The 21,954-nt window shown below is 42.6% G+C and overlaps 2 protein-coding genes across 6 annotated transcripts in view; one reads left to right on the top strand and one right to left on the bottom strand.

Annotated features, from left to right (window-relative positions):
• Positions 1 to 2,240, bottom strand: part of ccdc73 (coiled-coil domain containing 73) — a 28,735-nt gene extending 26,495 nt beyond the window's left edge. For 3 of the 4 annotated variants that reach the window (XM_054733394.2, XM_054733396.2, XM_015965248.3), the window contains exon 1: positions 1,874 to 2,230. The gene's annotated coding sequence lies outside the window, so the exon portion shown is untranslated. Of the gene's footprint in view, positions 1 to 1,873 lie in introns of all 4 variants that reach the window. The other variant, XM_054733395.2, reaches the window with a different exon arrangement.
• Positions 2,232 to 21,234, top strand: LOC107389221 (DEP domain-containing protein 7). Of its 2 annotated transcripts, none has more exons than XM_054733398.2 (12): positions 2,232 to 2,445; positions 3,446 to 3,667; positions 5,522 to 5,663; positions 5,732 to 5,827; positions 7,703 to 7,839; positions 8,094 to 8,310; positions 8,419 to 8,555; positions 15,579 to 15,740; positions 15,814 to 15,956; positions 16,030 to 16,155; positions 18,465 to 18,488; positions 18,897 to 21,234. In XM_054733398.2, the coding sequence occupies exons 1-12, from the start codon at positions 2,379 to 2,381 to the stop codon at positions 18,978 to 18,980; spliced, it is 1,557 nt and encodes a 518-aa protein (XP_054589373.2). In that variant the 5' UTR covers positions 2,232 to 2,378; the 3' UTR covers positions 18,981 to 21,234. The 2 variants fall into 2 exon arrangements, with proteins under 2 accessions (XP_054589373.2, XP_015820736.3); XM_015965250.3 differs by having other exon boundaries at positions 18,465 to 18,540.
• Positions 21,235 to 21,954: the final 720 nt, after the last annotated feature.

The raw sequence follows: 21,954 nt of genomic DNA, 5'->3' as shown, positions 1-21,954 counted from the left end.
TACCCGGATAAATACGTTGACGGACATGCCAGACCTGTAGGCGGCAGTACGAACACAAGTACGAACACGAGTGACTTCGTCAGTAAACACAACAACAAGCAGGAGAAAACTACAACATGGCTCCAAAAGGTTTGTGTTTTATGTTCTGTCCGTTTTATAATCGCCAATACGGACCTGAAAAACAAAGGAGACCGCTAGCTAGGTGATAACTTCTCACGGGGCCGCACATTTTAAAAAGTAAAGCAACCGGAAGGCAGTACGTTTCTTTATTATGAAAATCTCGGGAGCTTCTCTCCATTTCCGCGTCCGATTTCCGGTCTTTCCTTCCCCAAAAATGTCAAACTTGACCCGTTTCAGAGGCGTCGCGCGTAGAAAATAGAACCGGCGCGTAAAGGCCGCGACATGCTGCTCCTGAGACGCGGCCGACTCGCTCTGCTGACGGCTCCAGTGGAAAAGGTTCTGTTGACCACAGCGGTTCCTATCAGCAGCTATGACGTGCTGCTGCAGTAACGTGCTGCTGACGGCTCCCGTGGAAAGCAGGGGGGAGTCCCTACACCCCCAGCAGGTCCCTGAGGTCCAGTGACCAAAGCCTACTGGTTGTGCAGCACCAGGCTAAAGGTCAAAGGTGACAGATCATCTGCTGCTGTGGCCCCCAGACTCTGGACCTCTCTCCCCCTGAGCCTGAGATCAGTGGACTCAGTGGTCTCCTTTAAAAAGCAGCTGAAGACTCACTTGTTCAAGCTGGCTTTTGTATGACCTTCTTCACCTCTCTCTTTATTCTGCTCTCCCCACCTATTCCACCTTCCTCAGGATCCACTGATTTCCCTCCTTCCTGTTCACTCTCTCTCTTTCTTAACATTATTTTTTTAATCACAGTTGCATATTTTTGCTCATTTTAAATATATTTTTAATCATTTTCTAAATGCTTTTTTATATTTTTACATGTTTTGCTTTTGTGAAGCGCCTCGTGATTTTTATCTTGAGAGGCGCTTTAGAAATGATACTTTCTTCTTCTACTGCTGCAAAAGCAGTTTATCTTTTATATGCGAGGTGGGAGTGGGGGTGGGGTGGGGTCCTTGTTGGGTATACTCTTTCTTGTTGTCTGGGTCTGATTAATTCAATTCAGCTATCTGTGAGGACAGTGAGATTTGGCTCACATGGGATATAACGTCTTCATCGCGTAGCTTGGTTTGACGCAATTAAACACAATCTGCTGTATCAAAATCATTACGGTGAATGCATCAAGAGGAGCCAGTGGAGGTGGCTCAGGCATCGAGTTAGGATGTCTGCCTGGTGAGGTTTTCTGGGCACGTCCAACCAGGAAGATAAAGGAAGACCCTGGACGTGCTGGAGGGACTAGGTCTGCTTAGGCTGCTGCCCCTGCCGCCCGACCCCAGCTAAGTGGAAGAGAATGGATGAATGGGTGGCATTACTGAGGTGGCTAAAGGTAAATTAGAGAGGTATTAATACGAAAAAAATGACTATGACTAACAGGGAAACATGAATTATGGATTTCTATTCAAGACAGTTTGCAATAGCTGCTCCTGGTTTGGCCTCTTAAAGACAAGGTCCATAATGATTTAACGCATGATTTAATACTTGTTAAAAGACAAAAACATAAAAGTATTCAGGGGTAAGGTTAAAACTGTGCAAAAGGGTCAGACACTATTACTAATGAGATCCATGGGTGGTGGTGCAGTTGGTAGAAGTGTTCCATGACAGCAAAAAGGTTGTGGGTTTGAATCCCAGCTGCAGCTTCTCTGTGTGGAGTTTGCATCTCCCCAGCAAAAGTTTTCTCTGGAAACTCTGGTTTGTGTTGTTTGAGCTTTTCTTTGGGAGAAACAAATAATCAAAAATACATAAAACAACTCACCAGTTGTGTTCCCGTCGCTGGTATTTCTAACCAAAATGTCCTCAAAGACAAAAAAAAATACTTTTGTGGACTTTTACTTAACAATAAAAATACTTAATTATTAATAAGGCCTTCTTAACTTTGTTTTAAAACAAATGAGCTAAAATGAGCAATTATCTTAAAATTAGCTTTTACGTTTTTATCCTAATATTTCCCCATTAAAAGTTATAACCTCACGTGCTAATAAAAAATAATAAGTGTTGTGCGAATGAGCAAAGAAAAGAAAGAAATTAAATCTGTTTTACTTTCTCACAAATTTGTCGCACAGCTGGATTTCGGCTAGCCCAACAGGCTAAATGCTAACTCAACTAGCTAGTTCGTTTCCTTCTTCTGAGCACGATGTGGCCGTTTTCGCCACCTAGCGGCCAAATATAAGAACTGCGCCCTAAGGAAAGCAGTTTGCGTGATACTGAGCGAACGTACTCGGTTGTTCGCGTCTCCCGCAGCCTGCTAGTCCAACAGAAAAATGTCTTCAATAAAAGAAAGAGCAGCAGCCTTAAACCTGGCAGAGAAACTGTGTGTGCGTCCTCAGGGTGAGTCAATTCAAAGACCTCCGCTTCAGCACCTGAGCCTCGTTGTCAGGTGATTGTTTGTTTCCGAGGCCCAGAACAGAAACGCGTGGCTGAAAAGCAGAAAAATCTGTACATTATTATCATCATTGTTCAAGCAGAGGCGGCTTGAGCTGGGAGAATGTTAATTAAATCAGTTTCCCTCTGGGATCAATAAAGTATTTTTGAATTGAATTGAATGTGCTGATATATGCAAGTTCCTGTCATTTTTACAAGGTTTTATGTGGTCAGACTTCTCCTCGGTTGGTCCGTCAGGGTAAAAACAAATGAAAAACAGCAAGTGCATGGTCAGGTGGGGGTTCTGTTCTATTCAGGAAAAGTTGTTTGGGTCAGTGTGATTTTTCTTTAAAGGCTGCAGTAGACTGGCACTCTATTTGACAACTAGACACCCTCAGGTGGCTCAAATATCAATTACAGAAATTATAGGCGTACCATCTGGACCCTGAGACTGTTGGTATTTATGAGGAATCCACTATTCATACTTTCCTGAATACTTTGTAATTTACGCGTGTCATTAATTAGTCTTATTCCTATTCACTGTGCTTCTGGTATATTTCTGGTTGCAGTATGCAGGGTACATTTGCAAATTGTTTAGGGCAGAGATTTATTTTCTTAATCTTAGAGCTTGTGTTGTATTTTAATGGTTTAGTTTTATTTTTAGAGTGACTTTTAAAATCTGCCCAAGCCTTTGTTGATGATTCTGTACATTTACATGCATCTGATGGTCATTCACGTGCCTGCATTTGTATTTGCATGTGCGTCGTTCTTATTAAACTAAACTTCCTAAATTAGACTAAATCCATCAAGCACGATCCAGATCCTGTTCTTGTTGCTGCTGATGGACTCCTATTTATTCACACTCATTTGATCCTGATCTGTTATTAAAAACAATAAATACAATTGTGAAATTCTTAATAAAAAAAATAACCGTGACCTGAGAGTACTTTGGCTCATGTTCTGTAAGGTTTGGACCCAAACCCCAACCTGAAGGTCTGTGCAGCTTCTGGAGGAGCCACCAAGCCCGTTCAGTCTTCCTCCATATGGAGCCGCCTCATCTCCCATCTCAGGTCCAGCGTGACGGTGAAACGCAGATTAGTCCTCCTCAAGTCCCACAACGACTGTTTCCTGGGCAACGAGGCCGTGGATGCGCTGGCGGAACACATAGCTAACGCCGAAGGCCTCGAGGGTTGGTTCTGAATTTTAAAGTTTTATTTTGGTTTCTAATTGTTTCTGTTCAGCCCTCTGACTGATAGGATGCTCTGAAAATCAAAATGTGTTTTCTAAAAACTTACTTTTAAAAAATAGTTTGAAATAGAGATGCACAATATATCTGCATCATTATCGGTATCGGCAGATGTTAGTCATTTTTTCCTATATATCGGTATCGGTCCAATAAATAAAACTTGGCCGATATTAACAATTACTATTTTTTCCATTTGTTTATCAGTTTCAGAGGGTGAGGGGGTGATGTGTATTTGTTTAGTCATGTGACAGTGATTGTAATCATCCCAGAGGTGTAACTGTGTGTGTTGTGTGTCCTTAACGTAAATTCAGCTGTAATAATTTTCATTCTATACAAAATCTGTTGCTTTTAGAAGCATTAATGTCAGCAAATATCGGTTATCGGCCATGACGGTGATTTAAAGGGCAAGTCACACCCTGCCAGAGTCTTACTCCTCTCCCACTTCCTGTTTGAAAAATGCAACAAATGCTGTTGCCTGGCAGACCGAGAGGGCAGAGTTGCTAACAAATACACACACACAGGCTCACAACAACATTGTGACATCATAATGTACCAGCTAACATCATGGTGGTCCTGTTAGCCAATAACAATGGCAGATTTAAAATCAAATGCAGTGCTGAGTTTTTACCTGAAGAGGGCGCAACACTGACAGTTTTAGGCAGAATATTTAAATTTAAACTAAGATGCACTAAAGTGCCAGTTTATCGACTGCACATGTCCACAGCATGATTAGACACTCGTTTGTATAGTTTGTCAGCAATAAAAAGTTGATTGGGGCTGACTTGCTCTTTAATATCGGTATCGGCCCAAAAATTTTGTCGGTGCATCCCTAGTTTGAAATGGTTTAAATGTAGAAAATATAAGAAGAAAGTATCATTTCTGTAGCGCCTCTCAAGATAAAAATCACGAGGCGCTTCACAAAAACAAAAAATGTAAAAATATAAAAAAGAATTTAGAAAATAATTTAAAATATATTTAAAATGAGCAAAAAATACATTTGTGATTAAAAAAATGTAAAAAGAGAGAGAGAGTGAATAGGAAAGAGGGAAATCAGTGGATCCTGAGGAAGGTGGAATAAGTGGGGAGAGCAGAACAAGGAGAGGATGATGAAGGTCACAGAAAAACCAGCCTGAACAGGTGAGTTTTCAGCTGCTTCTTAAAGGAGACCACTGAGTCCACTCGCACGCCCCGTCCCGCTGCGCTCCTCCATGAGAGAGGGGGGTGGGGTGGTTGCACCCGTTCCGCTGCTGTTTCTCACCAGTATCAGCTGATGGAGGGCTCTAGTTTCGTTGTGCCGTTCGTGTCAGCGGACACAGTAGGGTCGGGGAGGGGGGCGGGGCATGGCGTTAATGGGCCATTCCCATCTGTACCGGGTCGGCCCGGGCCGGGTAGCGTAGGTTGTTTACATATCTGGGTGGCCCGGTATTTTTCCGGGCCAACCAAGGCTCATTCTCAGCCCTCTTCTCGAGGGGGTCTGCTTCAGGCCGACCAGGGCCAACACACCCACTGCTGACAGCAAATTCACACCTTCCATTAGAGCAAGCCTCTGATTGGTGGGTAGAACCAGCCCACATGGGCTTAAGGCAAGCATGTGTGGAATCAACGGGGCCAGGCTGGGGCCGACTGGGGCTACCCGGCCTGGGCCGACCCGGTACAGATGGGAATGGCCCATTAGCCTGCTGGGTGGGCAAGCAAAGCCTGGTGGCCCGCCAGGCTTATAAAGCGCTGGGGCAAACCCTGGGATATTTCTCCTTGTATTTGATGCCTGCAAAGTCTGACCCTCTTGTTTTATGGAAGGAGCGAATGTGTCGCGGGACAAAGTGGTGTGTGTCTGCCAGGCCCTGCTGGAGTGTAACGTGTTCCAGGCGGTGGGAACCAAACTGTTTGGCAAAAACGCGAAGCCGGACGTATTCCAGGATAGTAAGAGTGCTCTCTACAGGTCAGAAATGTGCATGAATAAGATGATCTAATATCTGCTGCCGTGCTGACGCTTTTGTTTCCACACAGATTTGTAGGATTGCTCACGCCTTCAGTTGATGAGTTGGAAAGAGGCGTGCTTGTCAACGGGATCCAGGAATTCTTTTGGAGCGCTTCTTCTGACAAGTATGTAATAATAATAAAAACCAATGAGTCAGTAATTAGAAATATTATATTTTCCTCAACTTGGACATTTGCAGGAGTTTTCCTTCATATTTTTTATGGTACAAATTGTTCTTTTTCATGTTTATTAATGTAGTGGACCCTTTAATCCAAAGCAGTTTAAAGTACCATGCAGGGATGTGCAGTTTTGAAATTCTGGCGATACGATACATATCACGATACAGGGGAGACGATACGATATATCACGATATATTACGAAACATTCAGTCAGATATTACAAGCAATTTTTCTTTACTGAATTTATTGTAAGAATGTTTAATAAACAGGCCAAACTGATACGTGACATGTTTAACATGAGGTATCTGAACCATGATGGAGGGATTTACATTTCAATGGTGGAAACAAAACCCATTGCACACTGCTGACAACTAGCGGGTGGCGATTGAATTGCAGAAAACGAAAAGAAAATACACAAATGTTTGCATGTAAATTCTTTCAGGATTTAGATACACGGCTCTTGAATATCGATGTAAAAATCGCAGGAAAAAATAACTATATATTGCCATATCGATATTTCCGATACGCGGCTTTTGAATATCGATATAATATTGCTGGAAAAAATACAGTAATCCCTCGTTTATCGCGGTAGATGCGTTCCAGACCTGGCCGCGATAGGTGAAAATCCGCGAAGTAGGGACTCCCAGCATGCCCCTCGCGGGGATTCCCTCCACGTCGCACCTACGTCACAAACCGCGGCTATAAACCAAACGGAAGTCGCCTTTCCAGCTCACCACTCAGTCATCGTTTCTTCAGATTCATGATCAGATTTTCCAACCTACCGATCAATCCAACGAACTATCAGCTCATAGTAAGTTATCTTACTTACTTCTGGAAAGCCCGGCATTTCCGTGTCACTTCGTTGACGCTCGAACGCTCGGGGGTTTCCTAGAGCAGCCGGCGTTTCACCGACGCTATCACTTCCGCGTCTGTGAAACCACGCTCCCTACAAGCTCAGCTCCCGAATCCAGCCGACCTGTCTGGCATACAGTACTATATTGAATTATCGTATGATCACATTCTCTTTTTGTGGGTAAAACTCAAGAAAAAAAATTTTTTACTTGGTTTTTTTTAGTTTCATTACAAAAAGTGCATTTTTTGATGAAAAAAAAAACAAGAATTTCTTGATATTTCGCATAGAAAAATACCGCGAATCAGTGAAAAATACCGCAAATCTGCGAATTCCCCCTGAAAAATGCTCCAAAGAAAAAATCCGCGATGAACGAACCGCGAAGTAGCGAGGGATTACTGTATCACAATATATTGCCATATCGATATTTCCGATACACGGCTTTTGAATATCGATATAATATTGCTAGAAAAAATATCACAATATATTGCCATATCGATATTTTCTTACATCCCTAGTACCATGCATGTTTTTGGTCAGTGGGAGGAAACCAGAGTACCCAAGGGAAACCCAGACATGTATGGGGAGAGCATGCTAACTCCAACAGCTGGGGTTTGAAGATGCAACCTGCAGCCCAGTTTATTTCTGAGAAACATCTGTCAGGGTTCCATTTAACCGTGTCTTGCTGTCTCTTATAAGTTGGCTCGACGTAGTTTTTGCCTGTTTTAACTCCAGACTGAATCACATATTGGGTTTAAATGGCTTCAAATGAGCAAAAGAGAACATCTGAAGATGATCAGGCAAAAGAACTGGATGGAAGTGGAGGAAAAGCGGCAAAAATGCAACGAAACATTACAAAAAACATCAAAATGTTGGAAATGTAGAAATGAAAATGACTTTGATATTTCATGCATTCACTAACTGGAGATTCTGAAAACTGTGAATCTGCTTCGTCTGATCTCATCTCTCAGGCAGGAGGCCTGTTCCTCCGAGTCTCAGGTGGACACGTCCATATCTCTCCCGATGAAGAGCAGCCAGCTGGAGGCTAGTCTGAAGGCGGAGCCTGCAGCTGGCAGGGTTCAGACGCACGCCGCGTTACCTCAGTCAGGTACGCCTCAAAACCTGCAAACTGGTCTTTTCTACCTGAAGCTGTTGCTCTGAAATGATCAGATGGATGAAACTGGATTCAGATTCTGAGAAGTTGACGTTCAAATGTTGATTGTTTTGATGCTTTTTGTTTTTGCTGCACCAAAACCTTCAGAGCTCGGAGTGATCCACTCCCAAATTTACCCAGAATCCCCTGCAGCGTAGCTTCACTGCCTCTGATGCAGGACACGATTTGTGTCTGTTTTTCTTTCTCAGTGGTGGATGAAGTGTGGCAGGAGCAGACTCTTCTCCGGCTGTTAAACATTATAGAGCTCCCCCTGCTGGAAGGAGTGCTCCAGTGCAGCCAGACCTCCTCCTCTCCTTCTCCTTCTCCTCCTGCTACAGCCAACCTGGTGGCTCATGGAAACCCAGACCTGATCTACAGCAGCAACCACCTGGACAGAAAGATCCTCCAGGCCTTCAGGAGCTCCCAGTGGGTCTGAGAACTGGAACCTGTGGCGACAGCATGGATCCCAGCTGCTTTACTTTGCAGATGAATGAGATTTTCTTGTAAGTGTTTGTGTTTATTTGTCGTTCTCAGGGATGACAAGTGGCTCTGTGCAGCTCTGGACTGTTTGGACTTCCTTCCTGACCAGCCGGTGGTGGAACTGAGCAGGGAGCTTCATTTCTGCTTCCTTCAAGAAAAGGAGAGCTGCGACCCAGAACCAGCAGGCGGAGGTAAGTCCTTCAGTCGGAAGAGTCGTGGCTTTGTTTAAAAAGCGCAGCTATGATGCCTTTTACATTCATCTTATTAAAATCTATGCATTTGAGGAAATGAGTAAAACAAACAAACGAAGGAAGTTAAATCCAAAGAAAATGCGAAGCTCCGAGCTGTTGGCTAAAATAATAATTTTTATTAATGTCTCGGGTCATTTTTATATCATTCTGGTAGTGAAATGAAGGGAGGCTGTGATTATTATGTGATTATTTCCTAAAAACCACACTCAGACAGGTGCTTGTAACTAGGGATGTCCCGTTCCGATATTGGTATCGGACATCGGCCCAAATAAACTATCGGATTAGATCGGACCGCATCAAAAACCTCCGATATAAGCAGTCCGTTCTGCTTTAAATTCCATTACAGCAGTTCTGTCCAGCAGCGCCCAGATCCAGCGTGCAAAGTCCACGTGATCAGAACTAGAGCTGAAGAAAATAATCAAATGATCGAGGCATCGGGATGCGGACATAGACGATTCTGCATCGTAGAAGAGTACGCCATAATCGATTATAGTGGAACGTAGTTTTGTTTTTTTAACGGCGACACCAGTGCAGCATCCAAATCTGTCAGGGTGAGCGTCCTCCACATTTACCAAGTGGTTCCGCCTTAATGTGGTTCTGCAGGGCTGAGCGCTAGAGTTGTAACCTGAGACCGAACCGGAACCGAATCAGCCCGACCGGTTCTGTTGGATTTGGGCCGTGAATTATGTTAACTGAGCGGGTTGTCGTGCACTCCGCTCGCTCGATCAGCGACTGAGAGAGGGAGAGAGAGACACTGCTCACACACGAGAGAGGATGGGAGGACGCTCCTCCAAACACGCGTTATTATTTTCATAATTTCATCATTGTTTCTCCTGGAAGCGGTCTTGTGGAGGGGGCGGGGTCAGTGACGGCGGCTGCAGCGTAACCGTCTGTCTCTTATTTAGGGACACGGAGAAGTTAAAAGTGGAGAGAAATAGAAGATAAAAGTTCTTGTTCCACTTTATTCTTTAGTTTCATGAAGATAAACTGATGTTAAATTCAGCTTAAAGAGAAGCTGGGAGGAAGCTTTGGTTCATTTTAGGTTACAGGAGGTCTTGTCTCCTATCTGCTCCTCCAGAGACAGCATGGACATGAGGGTCACACGGTGAGGGAGACACAGGACAGGTTAGTGGAAAGGTTTGTAGTTAGCTGGTTAGTGAAGGGGATCCATCAGCTGGGTTATTTAATCCTAATCCAGCCCACAGCCTTCTGCTGGTGTTATCAGGAAGAATAAAACACACATCTTAAATATGATTGGAGGTGTAGAATTTGTTTTATGTTTTATTATTTTCTGCATCAAACAGAACTTGATTCATCCTCCAACATTTCAGAAATGAACCACTGGGTTCAAATAAAATAACAAACTAAGTCAAACATTTCATTTGGTGTTATTTCTGACACCCTTCAGCTGTGGCATAAACATCTGACTCTAGAGCTGCTCAGAGACATTAAACACTCGTTTATGAACCCCAAGGTGCTGTTTAACACCATCAGCAGCATCGTCTCTCCTGCCTCTCCTACAGCCTCCATCCACTCTGCTGCAGACTGTGAGAACTTTCTGTCTTTCTTTGTGGACAAAGTCAATAAGGTTAGATCTAGCATCTCTCCTTCAGCCTTATCGCTGCCTCTCCCGACTCCAACCAGGCCCATCATCCTAGATAGCTTTGCTCCTGTTTCTTTGCCTGAGTTAACCAAACTAGTTAACTCTATGAAGACCTCTGCATGCCCCCTCCACATCTTACCCTCATCTTTGTTTAAAAGTGCTTCTCAGTCCATCGGTCCCAGCGTGCTCGCTATAATTAATGCTTCTCTGGTCTCTGGTCAGGTCCCTGCTTACTTTAAGAACGCTGTAATCCACCCGCTTCTTAAAAAACCGAGTCTCGACCCCTCTCTCCATAGCAGCTTCAGACCCATCTCTAAACTTCTGTTCATCTCCAAGTTCTTGGAAAAGGTTGTGGCTAAACAACTCACAGCTGCTCTTGATGAACATAACATCTATGATAGCTTCTAGTCAGGTATTCGTAGAGCTCATTCTACTGAAACAGCTCTTCTTAGGGTCTCTAATGACCTTCTGACTCACAGTGATGCAGGGGACTGTTCTGTTCTGGTCCTGCTGGACCTGACTGCAGCCTTTGACACTGTTGACCATCACCTGCTACTGGAGAGGCTGATAGACTGGGTAGGCCTATCAGGATCTGCTCTGGAGTGGTTCTCCTCTTATCTCTCTGGGCGCTCCTTTTCTGTGGCCGTCTCCAAGTTTAAGTCCTCCACCACCTCTCTTACCCGTGGTGTCCCACAAGGTCCTGTGCTGGGGCCTCTGCTCTTCCTCCTCTATCTGCTTCCTCTTCAGCACATCCTGAGCTCCTTCAAAGGAATCTCCTACCATCTTTATGCAGATGACATCCAACTGTACATCTCCTTTAAGCCCCATGAGATGTCTAAGCTGCAGCTGTTACACACCTGCTTAGACTCTATCAGAACCTGGATGGTGGGAGCTTTCTTCAGCTGAATGAAGATAAGACTGAGATCCTCATCTGTGCCCCAGACAAGCTGGTTCCCAAAGTCAGAGACACTCTTGGTCAGCTTGCTTCCCACACCAAACCTTCTGTCAGGAATCTTGGTGTGACATTTGACCCAGGTCTCACCCTGGATTCTCATGTCAGTTCTCTTGTTGGCTCTTCTTTCTTCCATCTCAGGAACGTTGCTAAGCTGAGTCCCATTCTGTCCCGCTCTGAACTTGAGACAGTTCTCCACACCTTCATCTCCTCACGCTTAGACTACTGTAACTCTCTTTTCACGTGTCTGAGCAGAACCTCCCTGAACCGCCTACAGGTGGTTCAGAACGCCTGTGCTCGGCTTCTGACCAAGTCCTCCAAACACACCCACATCACCCCGCTTCTCCTCCAGCTTCACTGGCTGCCAGTCAACTTCAGGGTTCATTTCAAGATCCTGGTTCTGGTCTATAGGGCCTTACATGGACAAGCACCATCTTACATTGGTGATCTTCTTAGTCCCTACACCCACAGCAGGTCCCTGAGGTCCAGTGATCAAAGCCTACTGGTTGTGCAGCGCACCAGGCTAAAGGTCAAAGGTGACAGATCATTTGCTGCTGTGGCCCCCAGACTCTGGAACTTCCTGAGATTCCTGTTTACGGCACTAATCTGATCTTTACTTTTCTTCAGCTCTTCCTCAGGCGAAGCTGGTTTTCCTTATTGAAACGTTTTTCTAAACTGCCGCAGATCAGCTTCTTCTCTTTGACCTGCTGTTGAAAGTTATTTTGCTCCTCAGTTAATTTCCTGTCTGCTTGTTTCTTCTCACTTTTGACTTCCTCCAGCTGCTCAGAGAGGCGTTCATTCCTTCTCTTAAGATCTTTGATCTCCTTCTTGAAGCTCTCGTTAACGGTGTCTCTGTGCTCAGCGTTTTTCTGATCTTGGACGTAACCCAGTCTGAGCTGATGTTCTTGGTCAAATTTGTTTTTCAGTTCTTCACAAAACACCTTTTTTTTTCTTCCAGCTGCAGTTTTAAATTCTCCAGCTTATCAAGGAATTTCTTTTCTATCTTGATGTTTTCCGGGTTTTGATTTTCCGGAGTCGTCTCCAGGTGCAGATTTGTCACTTCCAGACTTTCCAAGGTCTGGATGAGCTCTTTCCTCGAGACACCGGAGAATCTGGACTCGTCTGTCTCACCGCTAAGAATCCACATTAACGTTTTTCTGCTCCTGTAATCTCTTCTCAGAGGTCACAAGCATATCTTGCTGGCGATCCAGTCCCCGTTCCAACTCTAATTTGTTTCTTGGAGAACGTGCAGTTAGCCTCCGCTGTAAGTCTCTTCTCCTTCTCCTGAGTATAACAGCTGATCTTGTTCTGCAGCTTTCTGTTGAGAATCTCAATCTGCTGCAAAAGCTCATCGTTCACATTTGCATTCAGCCGATTCTGTCTGGACTGCCGACGATCCAGGCCCCCACAATGCAGCTTTAAAATTTAGTCAAACCCGTAAGTAAGAAAAATAGCAGTTCCACCCTCATCCACTAGGGGCTGGTGTCAGAAGCGAGCAAATCCTCATTGACTCCCATGTTAAAAATACCAATTTCACAGCAGAAATAAACATGTTTACAGCCTGGTACCAAAACATGTTTTTTGTTTAAATGATCTAGTTTACACTCATGACAACTCTGAGGGGGGTGAATTTGTTTCTCACTCTTCTGTTTAAGTGTATTAAAAGCCTAAAATTCTGTATAATTAATGAGCATCCGACACACGTTGCTACCTCCGTTAGCTTAGCTCCCACCTCCGCATTAGCTTTGGGTTAGCTTCAGGTTAGCTTGTAGCTAGTTCGACCGGGTGTCGTCAGTCAATCCCAGCCTTACAGCCCCACCCTCAGCTCCACCTCTCTTCCCTTTTTTGGAATTGTCTGGGCTTGACGGAACCTGTGACACGGTCAAAATGGCGGTGGTGGCCACCTTCCATTTGGCCTCAAAAAAGTGATATTGGAGCCTATGGAAAGTAGATGTCCATAATATTAATGTCGATGTGACGATCGCAGAGTCTCCACGACAGGAGTCTCTGGTTGGCTCGTCTCAGACAGAGAAAGCTTCGGATCAGCACAAAAGGTTGATTCCTGTTGCACTTCTACAGATTTGTCTGATTCCATTTCTCGTTGGTCAGAAGTCTGTTCAGAGCTTTCATCGCTGTCCGAATCATGGCAGCAGTGAATCACCGTGTTATAATCCACTTCCACTGGATTCAGACACATCTCCCAGGAACGTTCAGATTTAGTTGAAACGTCGTTTGTCTCACACAGAAGAATCACTGCATCAGAAAAATGGACTGATTTCTGCTGAGTTTCCACAGATTTATCTGATTCCGTTTCTCGTTGGTCAGAAATCAGTTCAGAACATTCTTCCATGTCTGAATCATCGGATCAGTGAATCAGCAGGTTACAATCCACTTCCACTGGATTCAGACACATCTCCCAGGAAAGAGTTGAAGTTTTTCAACCTCTCTGTGTTTAATGTAAGACGTTTCTCCGTTCTGTAAGAACTCGACGTGTGTCTCCACTCACGACTGACTGCCAGCTATGATCTGAGAGTTCTGTGTTCTAAAGTGACCTTGGTTCATGAAAATGACGGACAACCCTGAGCGTTCTCTTCACAAGACTGTCCGACAACGGAAGAGTGTCTTCAGTCAGAAGCTTCTTCAGTTTGGCTGCAACACTGACCGCTACTGGAGATCCTTCCTGCCAACAGCCGTTGTAATATACAACAACTCTTTGATGACTTGATTATTATTATTATTCTGAGCTACTACAGCAATCAATTTTCCTCTGGGATTAATAAAGTATTTTTGAATTGAATTGTTACATTTATGATGTCATCAGCAGCATCGCATTGTAACCTATTGTAATCTAATTACTTATTGTAATCTAATTACCTACTGTAACGTATTGTAACCTAATTAATTATTTTATTAATAGAATGTGGATGGGTGGTGGAATCCCAAAATCTGAAATAAAATGAATTAAATTGCAAATTTAAATAAATTTATTTCCAGTAATATTAATAACAGAATAAAACATAGATGCCAGTATCTCTGGGTGTTTAATGGAATAAAGTATATAAATCTTCTGCATATATATATTTATTATTATTTAAACACTGAGAAAACAGATTTATTTCAATATTAAATAGCACCTAATAAAATCATCTAAAATCATATTTTTCTGCATTTTTATCGTAGTTTTCTAGGCCATGTGCATCATCTGCTTGTGCTGTTGGCAAATTATTAACTTGGATTTAGAACCGCGGTCCACAAAATCCCAAACGGATCAAACGGCCTTTCTGGACACCCCTTCTCCTAATTATGGAGTAAAAAACAAAAATAACTTTACAGAATCAGAATAAAAAAGCTAAACAACATTTTCTGTCAAAATAGATCCAAACAAGAGCTTGTTTTGGTTTTAATCCCAGCCCTCTTGAAGGGAAATGATAGGAACCCCAAATGCTAAACAGCGCCCCCCGCTGACCAAAAAATTTCTGACATCCAATCATTCAAGATAAAATATCGTCGTGGCCTTGAAATCTTTTAATGTTCAATTGCTTCTTTTTTAGATAGTTTGACAGGAAGTGATGTCACAGTGCAACCAAACAGCTGATCACATGAATGGTTTGAAGAAACATTGGTGGTGGTTTAATGTCACAGATGAGGGGTTTACTTATTTAGAGACATCAGCTGTTTGATGCTCATCTGCTGGCTCCACTAATTCTTCCACAATGAATGATAAAAAAATGCTTAAAGAGCAAGTCACCCCCTACCAGATTATTACTCCACTCCCACTTCCTGTTTAAAAAATGCAACAAATGCTGTTGCCTAGCAGACCGAAAGGGCGGAGCCGCTAACCAATACACACACACAGGCTCACAACAACATTGTGACATCATATGGTACCAGCTAACGTTCTAGGGTACCTCTTAGCCAATAGCGATGGCAGATTTAAATTCAAATGCAGTGCATTGTTTTTACCTGACAATGGCACAACACTGACAGTTTTAGGCAGAATATTAAAATTTTAACAAAAATGCACTAAAGTGCAAAACTATTGACGACACGTGTCTGCAGCACGATTAGACACGCATTTTTATAGTTTATCAGGAAAAAAAGTTGATTTGGGGGTGACTTGCTCTTTAAATGTTCACATATGAAGTAAAAATAAAGTTTTGGAAAATAGATAAAAATATAACACTCCACTACTGCTAGCACTAATAATGTGGACATTTTTAAAATAAATAATAATTGAATATCATTTGTGTGAAATGTCATTTTAAACTATTATGGCTTTATACTGTCCATTTGAAGTTAAACGCGAGTTAAGTTCTTGCCACGTTTGGTCCAAGTTGCAAGGAGCCAAGGAGAGCTGGAGAATCTCTGCAGTAAGAACACTGACATCCTTGTCCTTTTGTCGTTGAAGGTCCCAGCAGCGCAGAGCAGACGGGTCTCTCTCAGAGCGGCTCGGTCCGGTGCAAGCTGCTGCTCTACGAGACTCTGTCGAAACACTACAGCAGCACAAACAGGCCTCCGCTGTTGCCACGGCCCATGGCCGACGTCTACACGGCCATCTCCGACCTGCTTGGTACGGAAGCATCAGACGATGCGGCTTTCATGGAGATGAAGTCGCAACGAGTTATTTCCTTCTTTATTTACAGTAAACGCCAAGCTGGACAAGGCTCTGGAGGCTCTGCAGTTGTGTCTGAAGTTGCTGCCTCGAAGCAGCAGAGAAGAGATGCGGAGGCTGCTCATGTTTATGTCTTTGGCTGCTGATCCTCAAGGAATCAAAGTGGACAAGGAGGTGAGAGCTGCTGGTTCCAGCTTGGAGGCATGTCAGGGTTTTGGTGATGTGACGCTCAGGTGTGTTGTTGTAGGTGGAGAACAGGCTGGCGGTGAAGAAGTCGTTCTCCAGAGCGATTTTACACAGCAAGACCTTCCCAAAGGAGAGGGAGGATCTTCTGCTGGTGTTTATGTTGAGCAACGTCGGAGAAATCTTTAAGGTAACAGAATGATGTCGGGGTCTTCCTCTGCTTCCATCAGCGTGTGGAACAGTGCTGCAAAAACTTCCTCAAGGTCTTTTTTAACACATCCAAACCATCCAGCACATCCACAAAAATCAGTTCCTGATCAACTTGGAGCAGCCACACCAGGACCATGCTGCAGATGGCTGGAAGCTATAATGTACATATTAAATAAATGTGTGTGTGTGTGTGTGTGTGTGTGTGTGTGTGTGTGTGTGTGTGTGTGTGTGTGTGTGTGTGTGTGTGTGTGTGTGTGTGTGTGTGTGTGTGTGTGTGTGTGTGTGTGTGTGTGTGTGTGTGTGTGTGTGTGTGTGTGTGTGTGTGTGTGTGTGTATGTGTGTGTGTGTATATATATGTATGTATATATGTATATGCATATGTATATATATATGTACATGTGTGTATATATATGTATAAGTTTGTATATATGTATGTGTATATGTGTGTGTGTAATATATATATATATATATATATATGTATAGTTTATTTATAAAGCGCCAAATCACGACAAGAGTCGTCTCAAGGCACTTCACATAATAAACATTCCAATCCAGGTCAGTTCATTAAGCCAATCAGAAATAATGTTTCCTATATAAGGAACCCAGCAAATTGCATCAAGTCACTGACTAGTGTCAGTGACTATACAGCAATCCTCATACTAAGCAAGCATTTAGTGACAGTGGAGAGGAAAACTCCCTTTTAACAGGAAGAAACCTCCAGAGGATCCTGGCTCAGTATAAGCAGCCATCCTCCACGACTCACTGGGGATGGAGAAGACAGAACACACGCACGCACGCACGCACACACACACCAAGCAATGTGACTGTGTTTACACCGTGATTGCTTAGTAAATATTCTATTTGGCGAGAGATAAACTTTATTGTATTTATCCTAGTGGATCTATAATTAAACAGGTAAACTAGTAGTAGCACATCCAACGTCAAGGAAACAAGAAGTTATTATCAGGAGAGGGAGAAAGTTTAAGTGGTTAGCAGCAGTGTGTTAGACGATGGTCCCCTCCATGAGGCCACCACAGCTCAGCAGAACATCATTGTAGCTTCTTCTGGGGAGAAAAACACTTAGAGAGAAAATAAAGTTAATAGCTGAAATAGCAGGAAATAATACAGTTAAAGAGCAGACTGTAGAAGAAAGTAGTCGAGTGTGAAAAGTGGTCAGTGTGTGTGTGTCTGTGTGTGTGTGTGTGTGTGTGTGTAAGTATATATACTCCAGCAGTCTAAGCCTATAGCAGCATAACTACAGAGATAACTTTGGATAACCTAGCCTTTTTAGATGGAGGCATGTTGGAGTCAGGGCAAGGGAGAGCCGTCTTTACCGACTGTACACTCCACCTCCCTCTACTCCTCCACTTGTCCAGATCTAGGCTAACATCAGATTTTAACCATAGGCCCTATCAAATAAAAATGTTTTAAGCCTAGTTGTTGGGTATTTTTATTTAATCAATCCAGGCATACCTCAAAGAAAGCCCAACACATGCAAAGGGGTTCGAAATATTAGGTTATCAATACCATTTATCAATAAACACTAATAATCAACAACCTGATTTTGCAAAACCGGAGAGAAATAAAGACACGCACCAATGGGAGGTCTGTTTGTCTCTCTCCTCGAGCCGAAGCTCTCAAAAGGTTTTATTCACAAGTAACATAGCACACACACATTATAGATAAGCTCGCCCACTTTTTGTGATAACAGAACTGTAGACTTACAAGGCTGAACTTCCCTGCCGGAGCCAAAGGAGAATACCAAAATATAAACAAGGATTGAACCTTCGTTTGACTTCAAGAACACCAGATGGTACCCAGACAAAATCATTTTCCATGCATCTAATACTGTATTTACCACTTTAAATGTGAATAAGGCTAATGGACTCTGTTTGAAAGAACAACATTATTAACAAGAGACGGAGAAAATCAGTTTTTATCTAACACTAGTCTTAAAAGTAGACAAGGTGTCTGCCTCACGGACTAAAGCTGGGAGCTGGTTCCACAGGAGAGGAGCCTGATAACTAAAAGATCGGCCTCCCATCCTAATTTTAGATATTCTGGGAACCACCAGTAAACCTGCAGTCTGAGAGCGAAGTGCTCAGTTAGGAACGTATGGGACAATCAGATCACTGATGTATGATGGAGCTTGATTATTAAGAGCTTTATATGTGAGAAGGAGGATCTTAAAATCTATTCTGAATTTAACAGGTAGCCAATGGAGACACTTTTCTTTCGCCAGGCAGTTTGGTTAATAGAAAATTCACTGATTCAATCTTTTCTCCCCAGATTCCAGGATCTCTTCATAAAAGAGTGAGTGAGAAACTGGCCGACCTTGCTGAGGGTGAACAGCCTGATGTGACGGGTAAAATGAGACGATCGGATGTTATGGCAGCTTACGCAACTTGGAGATGGAAGAAAAAATGTTCTTAGATCCCCCCCCATATATGCTGACATACTTTACTTTGATTTCTACAAACAAATCCCTGCAACATCAGGCTTTAGATCTTCGATTTCTTCATATTTCTGCAGATTTTATAATTGGTGAAAGATTGAGTTTATTTATTTTAAAAAGCATAAATTATCATCTCAGCATGTTATTTCTTATTATTCCGAAGACGTTTAGTCAACATGTGGAGGACTTCTTCTTCTTCTCTAATACTTTTGAGTGAATCTGGACTTATGATCATCTCCACTAACAAAACCCTCTCTGTCCATCAGGTCCTGCTCTCAGCCATCGGGCCTCCAGCAGGACCGACGTTGACTCTTCAAAAAACACCAATCAGGAACTGTGGGCGCTCTTAAACAGCATCCACCTGGACACCAAGAGATCAGCCAAGGAGAGAAAGCGCCTCCTCAGACGGTTTTATGGAGCTCACCCTGGGATCTTTAACCAGTACTTTGGAGACTCTGCAGCCACCCAGCTGTAGCTTCATCACTTTCATGGTTTGCTTTATTCCACAGATTGAAAATAAAGAATTAATTTAGGTGAAAAACAAAGTGTGTTACAGAGGTGGCTGGAAGAAAAATTTGAAAGGATTTTGAGTAAAAAAAATCTTCCCTTCTCGGCCCTTTTCAAGGATTTAAATGAGCAGTTGGAAAATGACAATTCCACAACAAACATTTATTTCCCATCTCCGAACAAAAGGTTTTAGCGATTACTTCAGATTATTAATAAATTAGACCATGACCATTTTAGGGGTAGTCAGCTTCTTTTTAAAAGTGTGGATCACTGAAAACAAATTATTCCATCACTGTTTCTGATTCTAATGGGTCACGCTGAGTGTTTCATGCAGGCTGAACATGAAAATAGTCTCCTACACCTATCTCCTGCAGTAGCTTCTGGTAGAAAACAGACGGTGAAGCTCTAGGATTAGAAAATCCTGACAGATCTACGTCACGCTGTCACGATGGCGAAGGCTGTTGTTGGTTTAGCGTTCAGAAAACTGCAGAGAACGTCTCAGATAGCAGAAGCTAACCGTTAGCATTAGCAACTCCATTCAGGGGCGATTCCAGCATTTCAGGTTTAAGGGTGCTGAGCACCCTGAGAGCTGCCTTGGAGCCAGAGTGTTGTTCTGGTTTTTGCCAGTGGAGGACATAAACTCGCCGAGCCTTTCAAGGCAACAATACATAGTGCACAGGTGTCAAACTCTGGCCCTAGGGCCAAACTAGGCCCACGGTCTATTTTTTATCTGGCCCGCAAGATTAAATATCAAATATATATTAAAGCTGGCCCATTTTGCAGCAAAGACTACAAATCCCATACTGCTTTGTAGCGTTGTCGCGTCAGTCGAAGCGCCCCCTCCCTTCTGATTACAATCATTAGCATCCACACTGGAATCAGCGTCTGCAGCGATACCCTCCTCAGTCTCAAACAAAGTGAAAATACTCCTCTAAGCTCCGAGTTTACTCAGCCATTTGCCGACTTTGAAGCCCGTAAAATGAGATTTCAACTTCTCAGTAGTCGTCCGCGACTGACATGAAAAGCTCACCAACCAACTTCCAGACTGAGCTGATTGAACTCCGTTAAACACAGTTTAAGTTAATAGATGAAATATTTTCATGTAAGAAGATTGCTATTTTTTGGTTTTTGTTGTTGGCCTTAAAAAAAAGATTAAACCTGTTTTAAAATGGGAACTGGAAAGGCTACAGATAGAATAGAATAGAAAATCCCTTTATTGTCCTTTAGTGGTGTCACAGCAACAATAACATTCATTACAGGAGCAGAAAAGGAGAGTAAAAAATAAAAATAAAGAGTAAACAAGACAACAGAAAACTTAAAGATTCAAAAGGTCAAAAATGATGAATATGTACAATTTGTAAGCAATAAAAATAATAAAAAGATCGATAAGTTTCACTGATGTGTTTTATTTAAAATTCACTTGCTCGTGTGTAATTTAGTCATGCCAGATTCAGTATTTAACGACATATCTGTAGATAAAGGAAAATGTGCTCATTAACCGTCACTTTTGTATAAATATTCAGTCCCAGTTTTTCATTTCAGCCCAGCGTGATTTTGAGTTTGACACCCCTGACAGTGTTTGAAAATAAAATTTGAGCAAGTGTTTCTTCTAAGTAAGTCTTTAAAAAATCCATTTAGACAGAAAAGCCAGAATGTATTCACTTTAAAAAATAATTTACAATTTAAACTCAACAAATCTATTTTTATCTATGTTCAAAAAGAATGAATCACGAGCTACAGCTGGACCTATTAGCAGCTAGCTACAAAACCCTAGTAACAATTTTTAAGCATAAAAAGGCTAAATGTAATGACTGAACATGTAGTACATGCTTTCAGACACTGGAGGGCAGCAACTCCCCATCTTCCCTTCTGTAAATGCTGTTGAAACCAGAGTGCAGTTCTAGCGTTTTGCCAGTAGAGGGCAAATTCCCCATTCTCTCAAGGCAGTAGTGTTTGAAAAAAGTTAGAGCAAGTGTTCCTACTAAGTCTTGTAAAAATATTTATAAAGAAAGAACAAACAGTATAAAATTATTGCTAATACATAAAGTGACCACAAAGGTGGATGGATGGACAAAGAGTTAATAAATAAATCTAAAATTCTGGGGGTGCTCTGTGAGTACGTGAGCACCCTCAAAGGCATGCTAGAAACGCCCATGAAACGTGTTTTAGGACCAAGAGCGTTGCAGAGGATCCTATTGGTGGCTCAGCTGGTTAATAAAGAGGGACAACTACTTACTTACAACGACTTTATTGCCCTATATAATTTCCCAGTCAGTGTTCAGGAATTCTCAATGGTGCTTGGTGCCATACCCTCAGGGACTTTAATGTTATATAAAAACACTGACAGCTCAATATCTACCTCAGTCACACTCCCTGATCCAGTTGAGTCACCAATAGGAAAAATCTGCTTTTCTCTAGAACTTGGTAACAGCTTTAAGAGAATACGTAGTTTATTCCAGGAAGATATCGTCTCTCTCCCGTATATAATATCTCATTGGAACCGATATGTTCCAGATATCAAGTGGAAGACAGTCTGGATGATCCCCCAGAAATATTTGATTGTAAATAAGGTGAAAGAAGTCTCATTTAAACTTCTACATAAATGTTATCCAGCCAGTCATTACATGGTAAAATTTAAAAGGGACATAAATACTAATTGTACTTTCTGTGGGGATCATCCAGAAACTGTGACGCATCTTTTTTGGTGCTGTTCTTTTACACAAAGATTCTGGAAGGAATTTAGCAGGTTTGTTACTGTCCATATTTTAAGGGAGTTTTCGTTACGATGGGAAAATGTTTTATTCTGTTTCTTTAAGT

The sequence above is a fragment of the Nothobranchius furzeri genome, chromosome 4 (genome assembly GCF_043380555.1).
Source record: "Nothobranchius furzeri strain GRZ-AD chromosome 4, NfurGRZ-RIMD1, whole genome shotgun sequence".
NCBI classification, from domain to species: domain Eukaryota; kingdom Metazoa; phylum Chordata; class Actinopteri; order Cyprinodontiformes; family Nothobranchiidae; genus Nothobranchius; species Nothobranchius furzeri.
The sequence above is the reverse complement of the archived record's forward strand: the minus strand, read 5'-3'. Positions and strand labels throughout refer to the sequence as shown.

Bases quoted from the DNA above. Each gene is read 5' to 3' on its own strand.
- LOC107389221 (XM_015965250.3), top strand. From the start codon at position 2,379: ATGTCTTCAATAAAAGAAAGAGCAGCAGCCTTAAACCTGGCAGAGAAA. The intron at 8,556-15,578 runs GTAAGTCCTTCA...TTGTCGTTGAAG, and splicing joins CCCAGAACCAGCAGGCGGAG to GTCCCAGCAGCGCAGAGCAG. The intron at 15,741-15,813 runs GTACGGAAGCAT...CTTTATTTACAG, and splicing joins GGCCATCTCCGACCTGCTTG to TAAACGCCAAGCTGGACAAG.